At 32.4% G+C, this 17,728-nt stretch overlaps 1 protein-coding gene across 7 annotated transcripts in view; it reads right to left on the bottom strand.

Moving 5' to 3' along the window:
• GRIA2 (glutamate ionotropic receptor AMPA type subunit 2) overlaps positions 1-17,728 on the bottom strand; it is a 167,341-nt gene that overhangs the window by 25,314 nt on the left and 124,299 nt on the right. For all 7 annotated transcript variants that reach the window (XR_004230324.1, XM_031943065.1, XM_031943061.1 and 4 more), the window contains exons 7-12: positions 12,071-12,238; positions 11,691-11,795; positions 10,793-10,903; positions 8,462-8,668; positions 7,567-7,937; positions 1,252-1,450 (exon numbers count right to left, since the gene is read on the bottom strand). Coding sequence is in view for 6 of the 7 variants with exons in the window: in XM_031943065.1 (XP_031798925.1) it covers positions 1,252-1,450; positions 7,567-7,937; positions 8,462-8,668; positions 10,793-10,903; positions 11,691-11,795; positions 12,071-12,238 (1,161 nt within the window). In the remaining variant the exon portion in view is untranslated. The remainder of the gene's footprint in view (positions 1-1,251; positions 1,451-7,566; positions 7,938-8,461; positions 8,669-10,792; positions 10,904-11,690; positions 11,796-12,070; positions 12,239-17,728) is intronic.

The following is a 17,728-nucleotide window of genomic DNA, read 5'->3' as shown; positions in this document are numbered from 1 at the left end:
TAATTTCTTAGGAAAAAAGGATTATTTCTATAAGCATTAAAATCTTACTTTTAAAGAAACAGATGTATACAACTATGCCATTCCCCCTTCAAAAAGATTGCTGTAGAGCTAATTGCTTTTATAACCAATATCACAAGACAGATAACGACTAAACCTTTGATTTTATTGGTATAGGGAACTCCCATTTAAAAATAACCCATCTTTTAATGAAAGTCAATATCTTCTTTATAACTTATAGTCTTACAGAGTAGACTAGAACCCTGAATAGCTAAAGGACTTGCTTCAGGCCACACAGAGGCAGGATGTTTCCAAACCTAACTCTTCTCGACTTCCAAACCAGCTCTTTGTGTCATGTCATACTGCTTCTCAAAATCATAAAACAAGCACATTATGATATAAGCCATTTAGAGTTCTTGTCAACACTCCCCTACAATACACTTTTTCATTGATAACAATATATAGTATAATAATGCTGTCTATATGGCTGGTAAAATTATTTATCTAACTTAGTAGAGGACTAACATGTGTCCTGGATTTTAGGTATTTGTTCAGTCTTGGCTTAATTAAGAGATAGATTAATCAGTTCTCCTCTACGACTTTAATTGAAAGAACTAACATGTGAAAAAGTAGTTGTAGCAAATTAAATTTGAAACATTAGTTCCTTAGTGTCTCTTCATACAGAAAGAAATGGAATAATATCAATCAGAGCAGGAGAAATATTCTTGTGATACCATGCATGCTAGGTGGATTGTAACTCTACCATCCATTTTTGATCTTGTACTTTAAGACCATTATAATTTTTCTTTTGGAGCACTGGAATTGCAAGCTCCTTATTATTATGGAGTTAATATTTGATTCAGACACAAGATTATCAATAGAAATGAATTAGAATAAGTTTCTCAACTTTAAATAGTACCTCCTAAAATCATTCCTTATCATTTATAGGGCCAACCCAAAGATTGAGACACCTACTTCAAGAGGAAACATGATTTTGTTTAAAAAAAAAAAAAGGTAATTAAGAAAATACATGAATTTCAGCATTTCTTCTTTCAAATCTGCTCCAGCCAAAATAAAGAGACTTCCTCAGGCTACTTCAAATGTGATATACAGCTATATATTTGTAGTATAGCTGTTATCAGATACCTTTTTACAACAACCTTTTAACAGATGAAAAGGGGATGGGGGAATCCAAGAAATTAGGAAAATTAAGAATTTAAAACCAACATAAGAAGTTATAAAATAATAACTTACCCTAAAAAACTCTTTTGTGGATCCAGAATCTAATGTTCCATAAGCAATTTCTGTTTGCTTAGAAAGATCCTCAGCACTTTCAATGGGAGATACCATCCTCTCTACCGTCAGGAAGGCAGCTAAATTAGCCGTGTAGGATGAGATTATGATGAGGGTAAAGAACCACCATACACCTCCAACAATGCGCCCAGACAGGGATCTAATAACAAGTATGAGATGGATTTGTAAAAATGAAATGATGTCCTAAGAAGAAAACAAGTCATCAATGTTATGCAAATACTGAATTATAACACCAGCAATTGTCAGATCACCCTTTTTTTTTTTTTTGTATCTCTACTTGACAATGAAACCAGAAATTATAAGATTTTGAGAGATGCAAGATTAACAGCTCAATGAGTTTTTCTGAGAATAGCAAGCACAAGCAGATTTTAGACTTTTTTTTTTTTTTTTTGACAAGGTGATAGTGTCCAAATTCTTCAGCGTTGTAAGATCCTGAAAAGAAGCTTTTCAAATACTTTGTCAAGTGAATACACCAAATGTTGATATTTTCTTGTTCAACTGTCTATGTACATTTCAAAGAAATATGGAAGGGAGAATCAAAAACAGAAAAATTCAGATCAAAACCAAAAATAAAATTAATTAACATACATACAAATTGAAACACAACCTCTTCTGAATTCAACCTGTCTTTCTTTTGAAAACAGGGAAAGAATAGGATCAGTCAGTCAATTCAGTCAAGCAGCCCTTCATCTAACTGAGAGTAGTACCATTTGCCCGAAGTGTACACTTCTTCAGTTGCTAGAAGAATATTCCCAACTGCCAAGCTCCAAAGTACTTTGTGAAATGTAGCCACTGAATACAATATGAGATAGGAAATGAAGGTAATTTGTTATTACAAACAAAGTCATTTTAAAAAATGTAAATCCTATGTAGTATCTGATGCTTTAATTCAGCAGATAAGTGGCTCTGAGTATTTTTTTTTTTTTTTTGGTACTTCCTGCATAAGAAAAAAGAAAACAGAAAACTCAAGGAAAACAGATTTGACAAATGCAAGAGTTTGCCAGAAAAAAAAATCATTTTAAATCATAATAAAAAACTAATACTGCTTTGACAATAAAACAATTCTTAATAATGCAATAAGGCATTTCAAAATTCTAATAAGAAAACTTCTCAGTTTGAAAAAGATTTATACAAAGATTGCAACATATTTCAAAAATGAGCAAAATAAATTAGACAGAAATAAGAATAAATTTGAGGTAGTAGTATCCCTTAATTATAGATACAGCAACTCATCATTCTTTTTAGGAACTTTTTTTTTTTCCAAAAATTAAGCCACTCTAAATCTTTTTTTCAGTTTTAATTTGAAGATCTTTAAAAATGCAAGAAATCAGGGGGAGATTCTTCAAAATATCACTCTTGAATCTTCTTTGTGGACAAATTTACAAAGGACATATTCCTATTAGATTAAATCCCTTAGTGAAAGTACTTGCAAATAATCAAAGATTTTATAAGGTAAATTATAAGAATAGGATCTGAAAGGGAAGAAAAAATATATAACAATGCATGGTGGGTGGGAGGAATCAAAAAAAAAAAAGAAGAAGAAAGAAAATTACCCAGAAGTAACCACAGATTACTTTTATGATTAAGGTATAAAAAGGGAGAAGGTAAAGTAAGTATGATAAAAAAACAAAAGGACAATTCTTGATAGGGCAGTCCTAAGAATTGTTCTATTTATATTGCAGAAGGATTATTCTGTTAAATTTTTGCAAAACCCCTAATTTTTCTAAGATTCTTTCTAGAATCACTAATTTTTTTTTAAAAGACCATTATTTACCCCTTAACAGTTGAAGATTTAATTATGTGGCAAATACCTTGTATTTAAGAAGGATACAGTCCCTGTTTATTAGCCTCCCTTAAAAGAAAGCTCAGAGTGCAGAGTAATTTCTTTTGATTTTATAGCCTTACATGTAATAGATGATATATTGCAGCAATAAAAATATTTAATTCTGTTCCCATTGTGAAATGCTTTAAGATATCACACTTGCCTCTTATAGTATGGTACTTATGTGTCTTATATTGGAGTGATACATGGCTGTTTGTTATAAACAGTTGTCCAAAATTGCTTAAGGAAAAATAATTTATACTTGCATCTTTCTGGTTCACCTGTTAGTTCTATTTGAATATTACTTTTATTCTATTAGTTCTCAAGAGAGAAATATGATCTGCTGGAAGAAGTTTTGAATATCATTTGAGAAGAGTGATCAATGTAAAATAAACTTAAAGCAATATTTATCTTTATTATCTAAAATAAATATCATAAAAATTTGTACCAAATGTGAAAAATTGCATTAGCATATGTACAATATGCTTTCTTTTGAAATTTCTCCATTACAATGGAAACTCCTTTCAAAAGGGTTTGTTTTGTTCAGAGATTTTGTATCCCCAGTACTGAGGACATTACCCAAAAGCATATCAAGAACTTAATAAATGCTTGCTGAATAAATGATTCATTAATTATTCTGTGTACATGAATGGCATATGCATATATATGTATACATATATATTATGTACATTTCATAGTATGTAAATTTTATATGTACATATATATAATATATGTGATTTATAAATTTATGTCTTAAAAACATATATTACATATGCTTTTCAAAGGCTCCATGTATTCCTGGAATGGTGGTGCACATTTATAGTATTTACTATCATGAAGACTGAAGATGGTAGATGAAAAATTTGGAAGAACTGAGTTGCAATAGATTAATTTGATTGTGTATGCACAGCAAGTCCAGTACCAATACAGTGATCCACAAGGAGTAGGGACCACCAGACTACCTAAAAAAAAAAAAGCACATACACCCCAGGCCAGAAATGGAGATGATCAAAACTCCTATGCCAATATATAGCAGGATCAGTCCTATAAATAGCCACTGCAAGTTTAGCTTGGCAAAGAGTGAAAGACACAGTGTGAAAAAAATACATAATCAAAAAAAAAAAAAAAAAAAACCATGAAAAATTTGAAAAAACAGTCCACTTTTCTTTCTTTTCTGCTTTGATTCTTCCAAAAAAAAAAAAAAAAAGAAAAGAAAAGAAAAGAAAATCTAATATTGAATCTAGAAAAAAGTTTAATTTAGAATGATCAAAAAATCATTCAGATATCACTCTAGCTTTCAGCGTGTCCCATTACATAATAATTTAGGTATATCTATTTTATATTATATTTTACTTGTTTTACAATAGATTGTACATTATAAATCTTTTGGTGAAAGGGATGATAATAAATAACTTAGATAAATAATTTACCATCTCAAAGATTAGCATTTTGTGCATAATTTGATTGCTAGTGTTATTTGTCCTAATCTGTCTTCCTGGACACAGAGAATTCACTGAACAGCTCTGAATCCACCTTTCATACTGAAAAGTTAAAAATTTGGAGTAATGTATAATATTTCTACCCACAATGATCATTTCTCTTTATTTTTACATCATGCAACTAAAAGCAATAGTAGTGCAGAAATACACAGACATAGGTTCCTGGAAAATATAAATTGATTCTCTGTAATATGAATTCCATTTTCATATTGCCAGCTTTTGGTGACACTTTCTCAAAGAAATAATTTTTAGCACTAAGCAAATGAGTTTGCTTGATGTCAAGAAAAGCTTTTTCACAAATTGGTAACAATAACTCTCCCCTCTTTACAAAAAGCAGTATATATCCAAAAATAAAGTTCAAAGAAAGCTGAATATTTCTGTAGCATCAAGCAGGCCTTTAAGTCAAGAAATCTATCTTCCTTACACAAGGTGTTCTTGCATGGTACCAGGGATCACCCCATGCTCCAACTCTCTATAAATATACTTAAGATTTTAACTCTGCTGACAAATAGTTTTACCATCTTGCTAAAAAGTAGGAGTCAGGATAACTACCAGCCATGGGTGAGTACTTGAACATTAAAGTCATATTTTAACACCAGGATTCATCCATGAAATGTCATCTTTTAATAAACTATTGAGAGTGTCATAATTCTTTTCTGAAAAGCAAAAAGAGACTTACAGCTATCCAAACAACAAAAAATTTATTTGATATAGTCAAATTATTTAATTGTAGAGAAGTTCTATAGAACTTCCTTCTAAATTCTTAAGGCATTCATATAATGGGACATCCTCTTATACTAAATGAATCAAAGGAACTTCTGCCTTGGAATTCATAAATGTGGCTTTTCCTAGGTTTAAGATAGAAATATTTTCACCAACTATAATGTTTTAGAGGCATCAAACTATGGAACACCTAACTCAATCATTTGAAAGTGGATAGAATTCTTTCTTTCATATTTTTTTTTACAATACCTTTACCATTTTTCCAGTGCCCTGGAAAATTAAAGTGTGGCTGGCCATTGTGTTATATCTGCTTTCCATACTCCTATCACTTTTCTTTCTTTCTTTCTTTCTTTCTTTTTTTTTTTTTGAAATCTAAACACATACTTTAGAGCTAATCAGATTCCTAAAGAGGTAAAAAAAAATCATAGTCTAAAAAAATAACATTTTTTCCTTCATCCCAAGAAAAGAAAGGACTTTCTATGGAGAAACCAGCCTTCCATTTCAAGGCCAGGCAACTCTTCTCCAAGATCTAAATCCTTTAAAAACATTAAAGTCACTGCCTTCCTAAAAAGGAGGTTCATATGAACTGGGCACTTCTTTTCTTCCTCTTCCTTAATTTGACCCACTTTTTATTAAAAACCTTGGGTGAATGAAATTTGGACATAAAATGATAACTTTTTACATCGAAATCAGTTTAATGCCACACAGTGGTCAACTAGCATTTTCTATTCCTTGCATTCTGGTGCAAACACATAGAGACACCCTGCTAAAGAATTCATAGCTCTCTGCTTCATCCTTATTGATACATATTAATATGAACTGTTGCTTTTTTTACTTTTACTTCATAAGTTATTTAATTTTATCATTGTTTCTGTTATACAATCATCAAATATTAGAGGTGAAGAGCATCTCAAAGGTAATTTAGGGAATTATTTGTTGCTCAGGATTATTTCTATCATAGTATTATAAATATTTTAGAAAAAAGTTCATATCCACAGCTGACTATAGAATTAACATTCATTCCACAATGTACAATATCAGATTGTCATAATGCAAAGATGCCTCCTCAGCTCTTAGATTCCAACCCATTCCTAAGATGCACTATCCTAGAATGTAAGACATCGTTATATATTAGGACCAGAGATTTAAAATTTGAAGGAATCTAAATGTTCACTTGATTCTGCCTTTATCATTTTAAGACATATATCAGCTTAGCCTTAAGGTTTCAGGAAAAATAAATAATATACATCTTATTAAGGATGTATTATATCATTATAATGAAAACCTATACAAGTGATTATTAAAGAAAATGCAGCATTTCTCTTAGCTAGGTAGTTTAATTAATCATCCAACCATTGAAATAGGTCAAATTAAAATAAAAATAAACCAGCTTCCTGATTGTTATATCATAAAACTAAAACTGGAAGGATCCTGAATCATTCCTCCATAATAGAAGATTGTTGTTCTGCTCTATTTCTTATTTAGGTGTACATTCTGGTAATTTATTTTATTTTCCTTTTTACAGTGAAATTGTACTCATTTAATTGCTTATGTCTGTGTACCCAATATTGCCAGATTCAGTAAAAATAGAGAGTACAAGTGTCTGAATTCATTCCATACTATGCCATTCACATGCTTCCCAATATTTTAATAAATCACCCTTATTGTCACCCTATAAAATATCCTAGATTATTGGAAATTATAATATACCATCTTTTTTTCAATAAAACTCTAAGTTTCCCAAATAACATCCATGATTCCATCATATCTCATTATTTGTTGTGAGTGAAGACTGCCAAGAAATAGGCAAAATAGCTTATGGGGGTGACGTGCTGCTTCTGAAGCTCTTCAATCAAGTTACCTGTTGTTCCCATATACAGTTCTGTGGTTTAGATACACAGATAACTGTAAAATAGGAATATGCAGCAAAAACACGGTACCCCTCCAAGAAGGCATGGAATGACAGAGACCTTATGCATTTTATAGCCTCTCCATGGTACTTACAAATTCACCAGAAAAATACATGATCAACACGATGAGTGTTGATCAAATATTTCACTGCCCATGGCCAACAGTCTGCCCTTCCTGGAGTTTGAAACTGCTTGGACAAAAAGTTGGCATCTGGTTTCATTTTTAGAGTAAATCTATAGGTACCATGAATACCTTTTTGAGACCTAAAATGCACAAAGTTGAAATGGGCATGTAACCAACCTTGGCGAAATATCGCATCCTTGCTGCATAAAGGCACCCAGGGAAAACCAGAGACTATTAAATATCCCAAATTCATTAGTTGACTCGTTACTTTGTGTTTCTCGTCCATCTTCAAACTCCTCAGTGTGCCACTCGTAGGGGCTGAATCTGCTGACCAGGAATAAAACTACACTGACCCCAATGTAGGCAAAGACAATGCACATCCAGATTTCATAGGCTAGGGGATCGAGAAATGAAAACACTCCTGGTTTGGACTTCTGAGGCTTCTTGATCATAATTGAGATCCCGAGGCTCATAAAGGGCTTGGAAAAGTCAATCACCTCTTCTCTCACTAATGTAATAGTTAATGGAGCAATTGCAATATCAGCTTTCTGTAAGGAAAAAAAAGAGAGAACAGAATAATGAAAGACATAGTTAATAAGAATTGATAGTTCTATCCCTTCAATTGGAGATGCAAACAAAGGTAGCAAGGAAATGGCAATGATCATCTCACTGTTAAGATCCCAACAAAGGGGAAACAAAATAGCAATTTACTCCCAAATATCCCTCCTTTTTCAATATACATATTAGATCCATGTGGCTTGACTATAATAAGCATATTTTTATTCGGAATCTCTATTTCTCTGACATGCCCTTTCCAGAATTAGAACAAAGTATATGACTATCTGCTTAAAGGGAGAAGAAGCATAGATTATGGCCCATCTTTTAGTTTAATTTTTAAATTCAGGTTGAATCCTCTCATATTTGAAATTTTTATTTCACCTGATTATGAGCTAGTTTGCCCCAGTAATGTTATGAAAATTCAGCTATATAGACTTTTTTTGAGGGGAATACATCAAGAGTGGAGATGAATAATCTAAAAAAAAGTTCCCCCCAAAGTGCAATGTGTTCTTACCCCATATACAAGCTCTCCAACCATTCCGTTCCAAATTTTTGTATCTGCATCCCTGGCCCCATACTTGCCATCCCCAACAATTGTTAACTTGTATTTGAATCCACAGTGTTTGGCAATCTCTGCAGCCAAGTCCACACAATAGCCTTCATATCGCTCATTGCCTTCTAGCATTTCATGATTTTTCTTCATCATGACGTATGGTGATTCCTGTTTAAAAAAACTATCCTTCAGCTGCCTGAAGCTGATTATGTTCATCATGTACCTTGAATTATACCTAAGAAACCCCCAAAACTCTTACAGGTAATTTATTTAATTCTTTGTTCAATGAACTTAACATTTTTAGAATTATTCATAGAGAACACGATGTGATTGTAAGTCACAAGCCACACACACATATACATACATACATATGTTTATATACATAAATACAGATTGAGAGACACCCATGTGTGTGTCTGTGTGTATACATATAGATAACATTGTAGCAAAATGTCTCTTAGCTCACCTCCAAAATAACTACCCTAACTCTTATAAGGATCAATGTAAATATAAAAAATAGAACAGATGCTAGATGTAGGTTGGTTTTCTTCTTCCATCTGCTAATATGAATTTTCTAGCTAAATGTTTCCCAATGCCTTTCCTTTTTCTTTTTCATCACAATCATATATGCCACATAAAATCCCATCTTTTGCTCTCCTTTCCCCAAGGTCTTTGTTCAACTACAAGAGGCCCCAAGGGATGGATTTGTCAAATGATTTAATTTTTGTCCCATTTTCAATTTTTATTAAAAAGAAGAAATAATAATGTACTTAATATTGTAGTTGAGAAAGAAAAAAATTAAAAGCAGGATTAGAAATTCTTTTGTTCAATATCTGAAGGAAACTGGTTTTCTTGCATAGAAGAAACAGAGTAAATACTACATTTTAAAAATGGAACATATAAGACCTTAAAAAAGTAATAGGGACTTTTGCTAAATATGTACTACTTTAATTCATACTGCATTTTATAATTGGTAGTTACTCCCTAAGTAGAAGTTGAATAAAATATTGTCCTTATTGGATATCAGGAACACTTATTAGCTTCTTAAAAAGGAACAAAAAATAAGTTTAATTCCCATATCATTCTGGGTTATTGAGTGAGAACTTTCCACCCAAAAGTATAAGATAGTAAAAAAATTATATGCTTTTAATAAATACTTTAACGGTACCAAGGATAATTATTCTAATAGGAGAAAATGAGAGAGTTCTCCAGAAAAGCCATCATCTTCATCCACCTAGATGTATTCTTGAGCAAAAAAAAACAAATTTCACCTCTTCCCTAGTAGTTCCAGCCAATAGAAATGTTATAAGATTGTAAATTGAGATTTGGAAGGGAATTTGAAGGTTGTTCTGCCTTCTCATTTTACTAATAAAAAATTAAAGCCCCAAATGATTATTTTTTGCCCAAAATCACAGAGCTAAAAAGCACCAAATATAGAATTTGAACCAGTCTCCCTGGAGCCAAGAATATCTGAGTTCAAATGCAGCCTCAGATATTTACTGACTGTGTGACTCTGGGCAAGGCACTTAACCCTGTTTGCCTCAGTCTCCTCATGTAAAATGAGCTGGAGAAAGAAGTTGAAAACAATTCCAGTATCTTTGCCAAGAAACTCCAAATGGCATAACAAAGATTCTGACATGACTAAATAACCTCAACAAATCCTATCCACTATATCATGCTAGCTTTATGTCTTTCATCTCTTATTTCTATTGTGCAATGTAAGAAAAAAATTACACTTGGAAGTTAGAAGACTCCACTATTTCTAACTGCATGACTACTTTTTAAATCTATAAAACAAGAATGTTCATAATCATACTATCATCTATCATGTTTCTGTGAGCATTAAATATACAAATACATATACAATTTGTAAAGGATTATACAAACAGCAAATGTGTGTGTGTGTGTGTGTGTGTGTGTGTGTGTGTGTGTATAGGTTATAACCCAGGTATGTCCTAGGTTATTTGATTATACACAATTGGGTTGTCCCTGATTTTTTTTTTTTATATGTAGATATCTTTTTTACCCAACTAGACTTTAAGATTCTAATGTGTAGCAATACCCAGCTGCAATATATATATGTATATATATTGCCTCCTCACCATCAAATATAATACTTTGAATATAAGCAGAACTTGATAATTGTTTTTGATGATGATGATGATCATGTAATATTTATTATTGGTATCAAGAACTAAATGAGAGAAGCATAAGCAAAAATGATCTTCCTGTGAGGAAAAAAAGGAAAACCAAAAAGCAACAAGCAAGGGATGCACAGATGTGAATAATTACCAAGATTGTGGTGACAACAACAGTCTTATTCTCTAGTCCCGAAGTGTCATTCCCTGAAGGGATTTCAGTAAGTGTCACCACCATTTTGTCCATTTCACTCCAATATCCAATCTGAAAAAGGTTGCAGGAGGTATGCATACTGATTTTTGACAATAAAGCATTTCAGTACATTCAATTCATTCTTTCCACACCTAACATTTTCACAAATTAGCTACAGCTTTGTGAATGCAGAGATGCATCCTTTGTATATATAACCCTAATAGAAATGGAGAGGAAACAAAAATGAAGAGAATAACATGTGGTCATGGATTTTTGTAGATTTGGGTTTGTTCATTTTATTTTCCCTCATGCAGGAATGCCAAAGAATATTTTCTTAGAGGGGGTATATTTGGCAATATAAATAAAAACTTAGGGGAAAAAACTTGTATTTTAATTTATACAATGGACATAGAAACTAAAAATGCAATATTTGGATGTTTGATTACATCAATTGCTTTTTGAAATAACATTCAAGATATAGAAATTAGAAGTCAGTGGATGATCATTGCTTTTGTTGTTTTTTTCTTCTTTCATATTTAATTTCTTCTCAGTTTTGGTCTAAATAGAAAGTATCATATTATAATTCAACAACAACAATTTACCTAAAAAGTAAATTAGAGGTTTACAGTACTTACCAAATATTGTTGAGTTTGTGTTTGGGAATAAACATTGAAAATATTTCTGTATTGTTGAAGACTATTAAAATATGTTGTATTAAATATATTAAATATTTTAAAAGGCTATTAAAACTTTTGGAAATATACATCTCTAAGACCTCTTGGCTGAACATGGTACTGAATCACCTACCTTCCCATATCACATAGCAGAAGACAGCCTTTAAAGGCACTAAATAATTTACCTTCCGAGGCCCATTAGTTTTGAGTTCCATGATGTTAATTGTATAATTTATTCTTTTTCCATTCTGATCAAACTTTATATTTCCTGAAAGACCTTCCACTTGAACCTACATAAGGAAAAGGAAAAAAGAAAGACATATAAATTTACTTTATATAATGCACCCAAATTCCTCTTTAAGTTTTCACAGGCAAAAAAAAAAAATACATATTTTTTCAAAACTTTTCCTTTGTTTTTGAACCTTCCTTTCCAATGTTAAGACAGCTTCCTGCTTGGGAAAAAAGGAGCATGTGACAGATGGATTTCTATTCCACCATACAGAAAAAATTCTGAAAACAAATATTCTTGCACATCTTTTTTCCTTGTTATATTAGGCAGACTCACCTGTTTTAGTGCCCTTTCTATCTCTACTCCTTGTCCCCAGGGCACAGCAGGGTTTGCAAGACAGTCTCCAGCATTTCCTCTTCTGGAGATTTCAATCCTTTGCTTACGCAGATTGCGGAAAGCTTCAGTCATCACCTGGACAGCATCATAAGTCAGAGCAGAAGTATACTGAAAAGGTAAAAGCATTCTATTAGGACATGGGAGGGCATTGGGAATTGCTGTACATTCATGGCATAGATTTTATCTGTGAAATGCATAAAATACAGAATCCTAGTAAGGCAGAGACAACCATTATTTCACATAACTATAGTTATATATAGAGGCCATTTCATCCAACTCTCTTGTTTTACACAAGAAAAATAAGAATGAGAGACATTAAGTGGCTTTTTCATGGTCACAAAATAGTGCTGAAGGATTTGAATGCAAATCTTACAGATTTTAAATACAGAATTTGATCTGTGATATGGGATGTTTCCTGCCAATGAAAATTTGCTGAAAACAAGATTATAGAGTTGAGAGGGAGCTTAGACAATATCTTGTTGCTTGATTTTTTATGTAGAACTAGAAGAGATCTTAGAGGTCGCCTAATCCTCCACTTTATTTCACAGATAAGTAAACAGAGACCAAGATAAAAGACACAACTTGCCCCAAACTAATCAGATTTCAGGTAAGGGACATTTAATCCAGGGATTTTACCTTCATTCCATATATTCCCTCTTTTTTTTTTTTTTTTTTTTTTTTTTAACAAATGAAGACAATTACATTCATATAAGTAAAAAATGGCAGAGCCAGGATTTCAAAGTCTTCTTCCTTCAAATGCAAAAGGTTCTTTCACTACTTTTTCTCTTAAGCCACATAGCTAGAAATGCTATAGAATTCTAAATCTGTTCCAAAAGATTCTAGTTACTGCTTTCTGTTATCAGTAGCAAGATAGCTATCTCAATGGACTTTGGAAGGAGTCATTCAAGATCTGCCACTTGCTTCGCACAGGATGGAGGGGACTATATACCTCTTATTTTCTTTGTTTTCCTTCAGAGTAGACTATGAATACTTTGTTCTAATTATGGAAGAGTTGGAGTTGAGAGAGTTATGTGAAGATACAGTGAGCAAGTCATTAATATGAAGAACTTGAGAAATAGAGGAATTGAGAAATGCATAAATAATATTTGACAAATAGATGAAAGATAATAGAAACATAGACAATATTTGCCTGGATAAATAACACAGAAAATAGATAAATAGGTAGAAAATCTTACAAGACTTAAAATTCTTTACTTCTTGAAGTTTTTCTTGAAATACAATCTGATATCTATTTATATTTAGCTATTTTTTATAAAGTAAAAATCCCCCTATGGAGTTAAATAGTTAGTGCTCATTTAACTTTGCATGAATCCTTTTAAGCAGATTGCTTTCTCTCTAATACTAGGGTGAGATCAGACATAAGGATTGGAGGAGGTGCAGAAATAGGAAATATAATGAGGTATTTAATAATCCTGGAGAAGATGACACCCAGAGAATATTGTAAAGGCATTGAGCAATTTAGGAGTATTATATGATGGAAGAAGGAATAGGCTAATATCAAAGAGAAATTTCATCTATTGAGAAATGAGGCCTAGAAAATTTATCAAGTTGTTTTTTCCCCCACAAGGCAACTGGGGTTAAGTGACTTGCCCAGGGTCACACTGCTAGGACGTGTTAAATGTCTGAGGTCAGATTTGAACTCAGGTCCTCCTGACTTCAGGGCTGGTGTTCTATCCACTGCACCACTTTTTAAAAGATGTTGCCCAGAATTTAACATAGCAGTGTAAATATGGTATGAATAGAGGTATACAGGGGGATTATTCCCTCTTATTATGAGATTGACACTGTATTAGTCCGTATCCATAGACAAGGAATAGTGGAAAGAGTACTGATTTTTAATGTTACAGTTATTCTGCTTATCTGTGGTATGATCTTGAATGGGACAATTAAGATCCTTGGTGTTCAGTTTTCTCATCTGGAAAATGAGGGGTGTGATAATTGTATTTTTAAATTATTATTATATTGTGATATGGGAACCACCTGTGCTGGAGACCTTTAGAATGGATCTTTTCATGTGAGAGCATGATGATGATACAAAGAGACTGAGAGGCAGTTATGTTCTCTGACCTCTCTCCTCTTCCCTCTTGCCTCCAATTTATTTCAATCCCAATCCAAAAGGAACATCTCTGAAGTTTGCTTTGCAACTCCTTCAAGTGTTATGATTCACAGCTGTGGAGGTTTGCGGAGAATTGACTTGCCCCTTCACCCAGGTATGGTCCTTAACATTATTATTTGATATTATAGTTACTCTTACATAGGACTCCAATATGAAATCACATAGGCTAAGTGGTCCCAATGCCCAAAAGGCATATAAGCAAAAATAGATAGTTTTTGTACTTTTCTATTATAATGAGCTGTTAATTAACCCTATGTGAAATAGTTAATACTTGCATTTCTGAATGAATGAAATTTCTGATCAACTTCTCAGCAATGTATTGACTCAAGGAAATTCCAATAGACTTGTGACTTGTGACGGAAAATGCCATCCATATCCAGAGAGAGATCTATGTAGACTTTTTTGTTTGTTTTTATCTTGTGCATTTTTTTCCCCTTTGAGTCTGATTTTTCTAGCACAACATAACAAATTTGGAAATATGCTTAAAATAAATGCACATATTTAACCTATATCAGAGTGTTTATTGTCTTGGGAAAGGAGGTAAAGGAGGGAGGGAGAAAAATTTGGAACACAAAAGTCTTACAAAAATGAATGCTGAAAACTATCTTTGCTTGTATTTGGAAAAATAAAATACTATTGAGGGAAAAGAAATCCTGGCAAACTAAAGCAACCTAAGCTTCTCCTTGTCTTCTGCTTTTGATACTCAATTCAAACTTTCATCTAGTTTGAAAGAAAAGAAAAAAATCTCACTACTCATGCTTGGTATTGATGAGTAAGCTAGAGAACCTCTTCATTACATGTGGATCTAATTTGGAATGCTGCCTCCCACATCTAACATGAATTATCATTTTTGTTTATTTTCCTATGATCTTCTCCACATAATAATAAAGCTCTTGTTTGTACTATTTTCCTGAGAAACAATTTCTTATAAATTCTTTAATACAGAACTTTATTTTAACTGAAATCATGAAGCCAAATAAAACAAAGGCTGTGGATTAAACAAAAAGGTCTTAATCTTGAATTCATGAACTTACACCTGCTCCTCCAATTCCTTTTTTTTCTCCTCCTACACCTATATAAGTGCTACTAACTCTAAAACAATAAAATCTATTTTTTTATAATCTTTATGTATTTTATCTTATGTATTTAAAGATGTCATTTTGAGCAAAGATTCACAGGTTTTACCAGGCTGCCAAAAGGAGTCACTGACATAAAAAAGACATTAAACTAAATGGATTCTCTTCTATACCTCACAAGGGAATTTTAAAACTGGACCCAAAATGTTTGATCATGACCAAAACTCCTGTTTACATAATTATTCAGGTGCTTTTCTTTAACCTGACCAACTTCTATTCCTACAATCCTAGGATATCATTCAGAATGATATTTCTTATCTCTTTCATTAATTTTATGCTTAACAGTTATTAGAAATTGCCCCAACAAGACACTTTAGAGGGAGATCAACTATTTTTCACAAACTATTTTGTGAATAGTTTTCGCTCTGAGTGATACAGATATAGAAATTAATCCATGAATCATTATTATTGATTATTATTAAGCACCTATAGTGTGCTAAGCACAGTGCTAGATATTAGGGATATAAGTACAATGAATAAAGCAATAAAATAAAAATAAGATTAAAATACATACATCATGCATATTGAATTAGTAAATGCAAATATATACATATATATAACTATCTTATACTGAACTATTTCATATATATATATGAAATAGTTCAGTATAAGATAGTTGGGAAGGAATATAATAAAATTTGTGCAGAGCAGGAAAAGATTCATTCATAAGATGATTGCTGAGCTGCATCTTAAAGGAAGAAAGAGACCATATGAGAAGAAAGTAAAAACCAGACTTGGAGAAGAACCTGTGCAAAGTCATGGAGACAAGAAGTGAAGTGCATGTATGCGTGAGGTACAGAGAGAATGTTGGTTTGACTGGATCACAGTATTAGAAGGCTATGAGGCTGAAAGTAGATTGGAGGCAGCTGGGGGGGTGGGGGTGGGTAAAAGCTAACCAAAGTCTATATGTTAACTTAGAGGCAATAGGAAGCTACCAGAGTACACTGAGTAGGTGAATCATATGATCTGATCTGTCCTTAAAGAAAATGCTTTAATAAATCTATAGGAGGATATTCTGGAGCTTGGAGATACTTGAAGCAGAGTAATTAATGAGGGAGCTATGACAGTAAAGAGATGCTGAAGGTTGACCTCTGATGGTAGCTGCGTAAATGAAGATGGGATGAGAAAAGAGATGTCATAAATATAAAAAATAGCCCTATTAGGGGCAATTAATTGGATTGTGTAGGTTAAGGAAATAAGGAGTTCAAAATAATCCAGAAATCATGATACTAAAATCCTGGGACTATGATGTCTTCCACAAAAATAAGGAATTTTGGCAAAGGGAAAGGTTGGGAATGGGGATGACAATGAATTCAATTTCTGATACATTGAATGGCTAAATTTGTCTAGGACATCCAGTCTGAAATGTCCAATTATCTAGGACTGAAAAATAGATTAGAAACTGGACGTACACACATACACACATTCAAATCAACACATATATATACACATGCACAAATATGAATTTGTATGCATACATATATTATATATATTTATATATATATATATATGTGTGTGTGTGTGTGTGTGTATGTGGGCATATGCTGGAAAATTATGAAAAATGAAAATTTTGTTTTTATTTCTTACCCCAATTAGCTATGCTAATTATGTAATTCTTGTGCAATTTTTGAAAAGATTTATTAGCAAACTTGTCACTGTCCTGATTATATTTTTTTTACTAAAATCTTAAAAAACAGGAGAGTTGGCCAAATTAGAAAAGCTTCTAGAAAAAATAAATTAACTTTCAACCATCGAATTATGTTAGACTTAAATATGCAGATGGTGAAGTGGGCGTCCACAAAAAATTACTGTTTTCTTTACTCAAGGACTTGTAGTTTCAAAGCCACAACAGTACTGCAGTATGAAATATTGCAATAGGGCAGCCTGGTATCCAAGTGCCCTTTTCTTTTTAATATCACAAATAAAGCATAGTGTTCTTCAATCTTAGCTTCAAGTGCCCAAACAATATTCTGGAGGGCTTGGGATATGCAACAATAGGAGTTGTTGAATTAATTTATTCAATAAGTAAAACAATGAGCTACTAGAAAAGGTTATGAAATTTTCTTCTCTCAATATCTCAAAAAATAGAATAAGCCAATTATATTTCTTAGCTAATATTGATGACATTGATTTGTGTCATGGATGAGATTTTTGCTAGAAAGCTTCTGGAGTTAGCTTCTAACCAGAGCAAGATTAAGATAAATGATGAAGGGAGATGATCCCCTTGATACTGGCTTTAGTTATTAACAAAGAGAAGGGAAGAAGAGAGGAAAAGAAAGAAGAGAGAGGGAAGGGGAACAAAGGGGAGAGAAGATTTATAGCAAA

The sequence above is a fragment of the Sarcophilus harrisii genome, chromosome 6 (genome assembly GCF_902635505.1).
Source record: "Sarcophilus harrisii chromosome 6, mSarHar1.11, whole genome shotgun sequence".
Taxonomy (NCBI): Eukaryota; Metazoa; Chordata; class Mammalia; order Dasyuromorphia; family Dasyuridae; genus Sarcophilus; species Sarcophilus harrisii.
The sequence above is the reverse complement of the archived record's forward strand: the minus strand, read 5'-3'. Positions and strand labels throughout refer to the sequence as shown.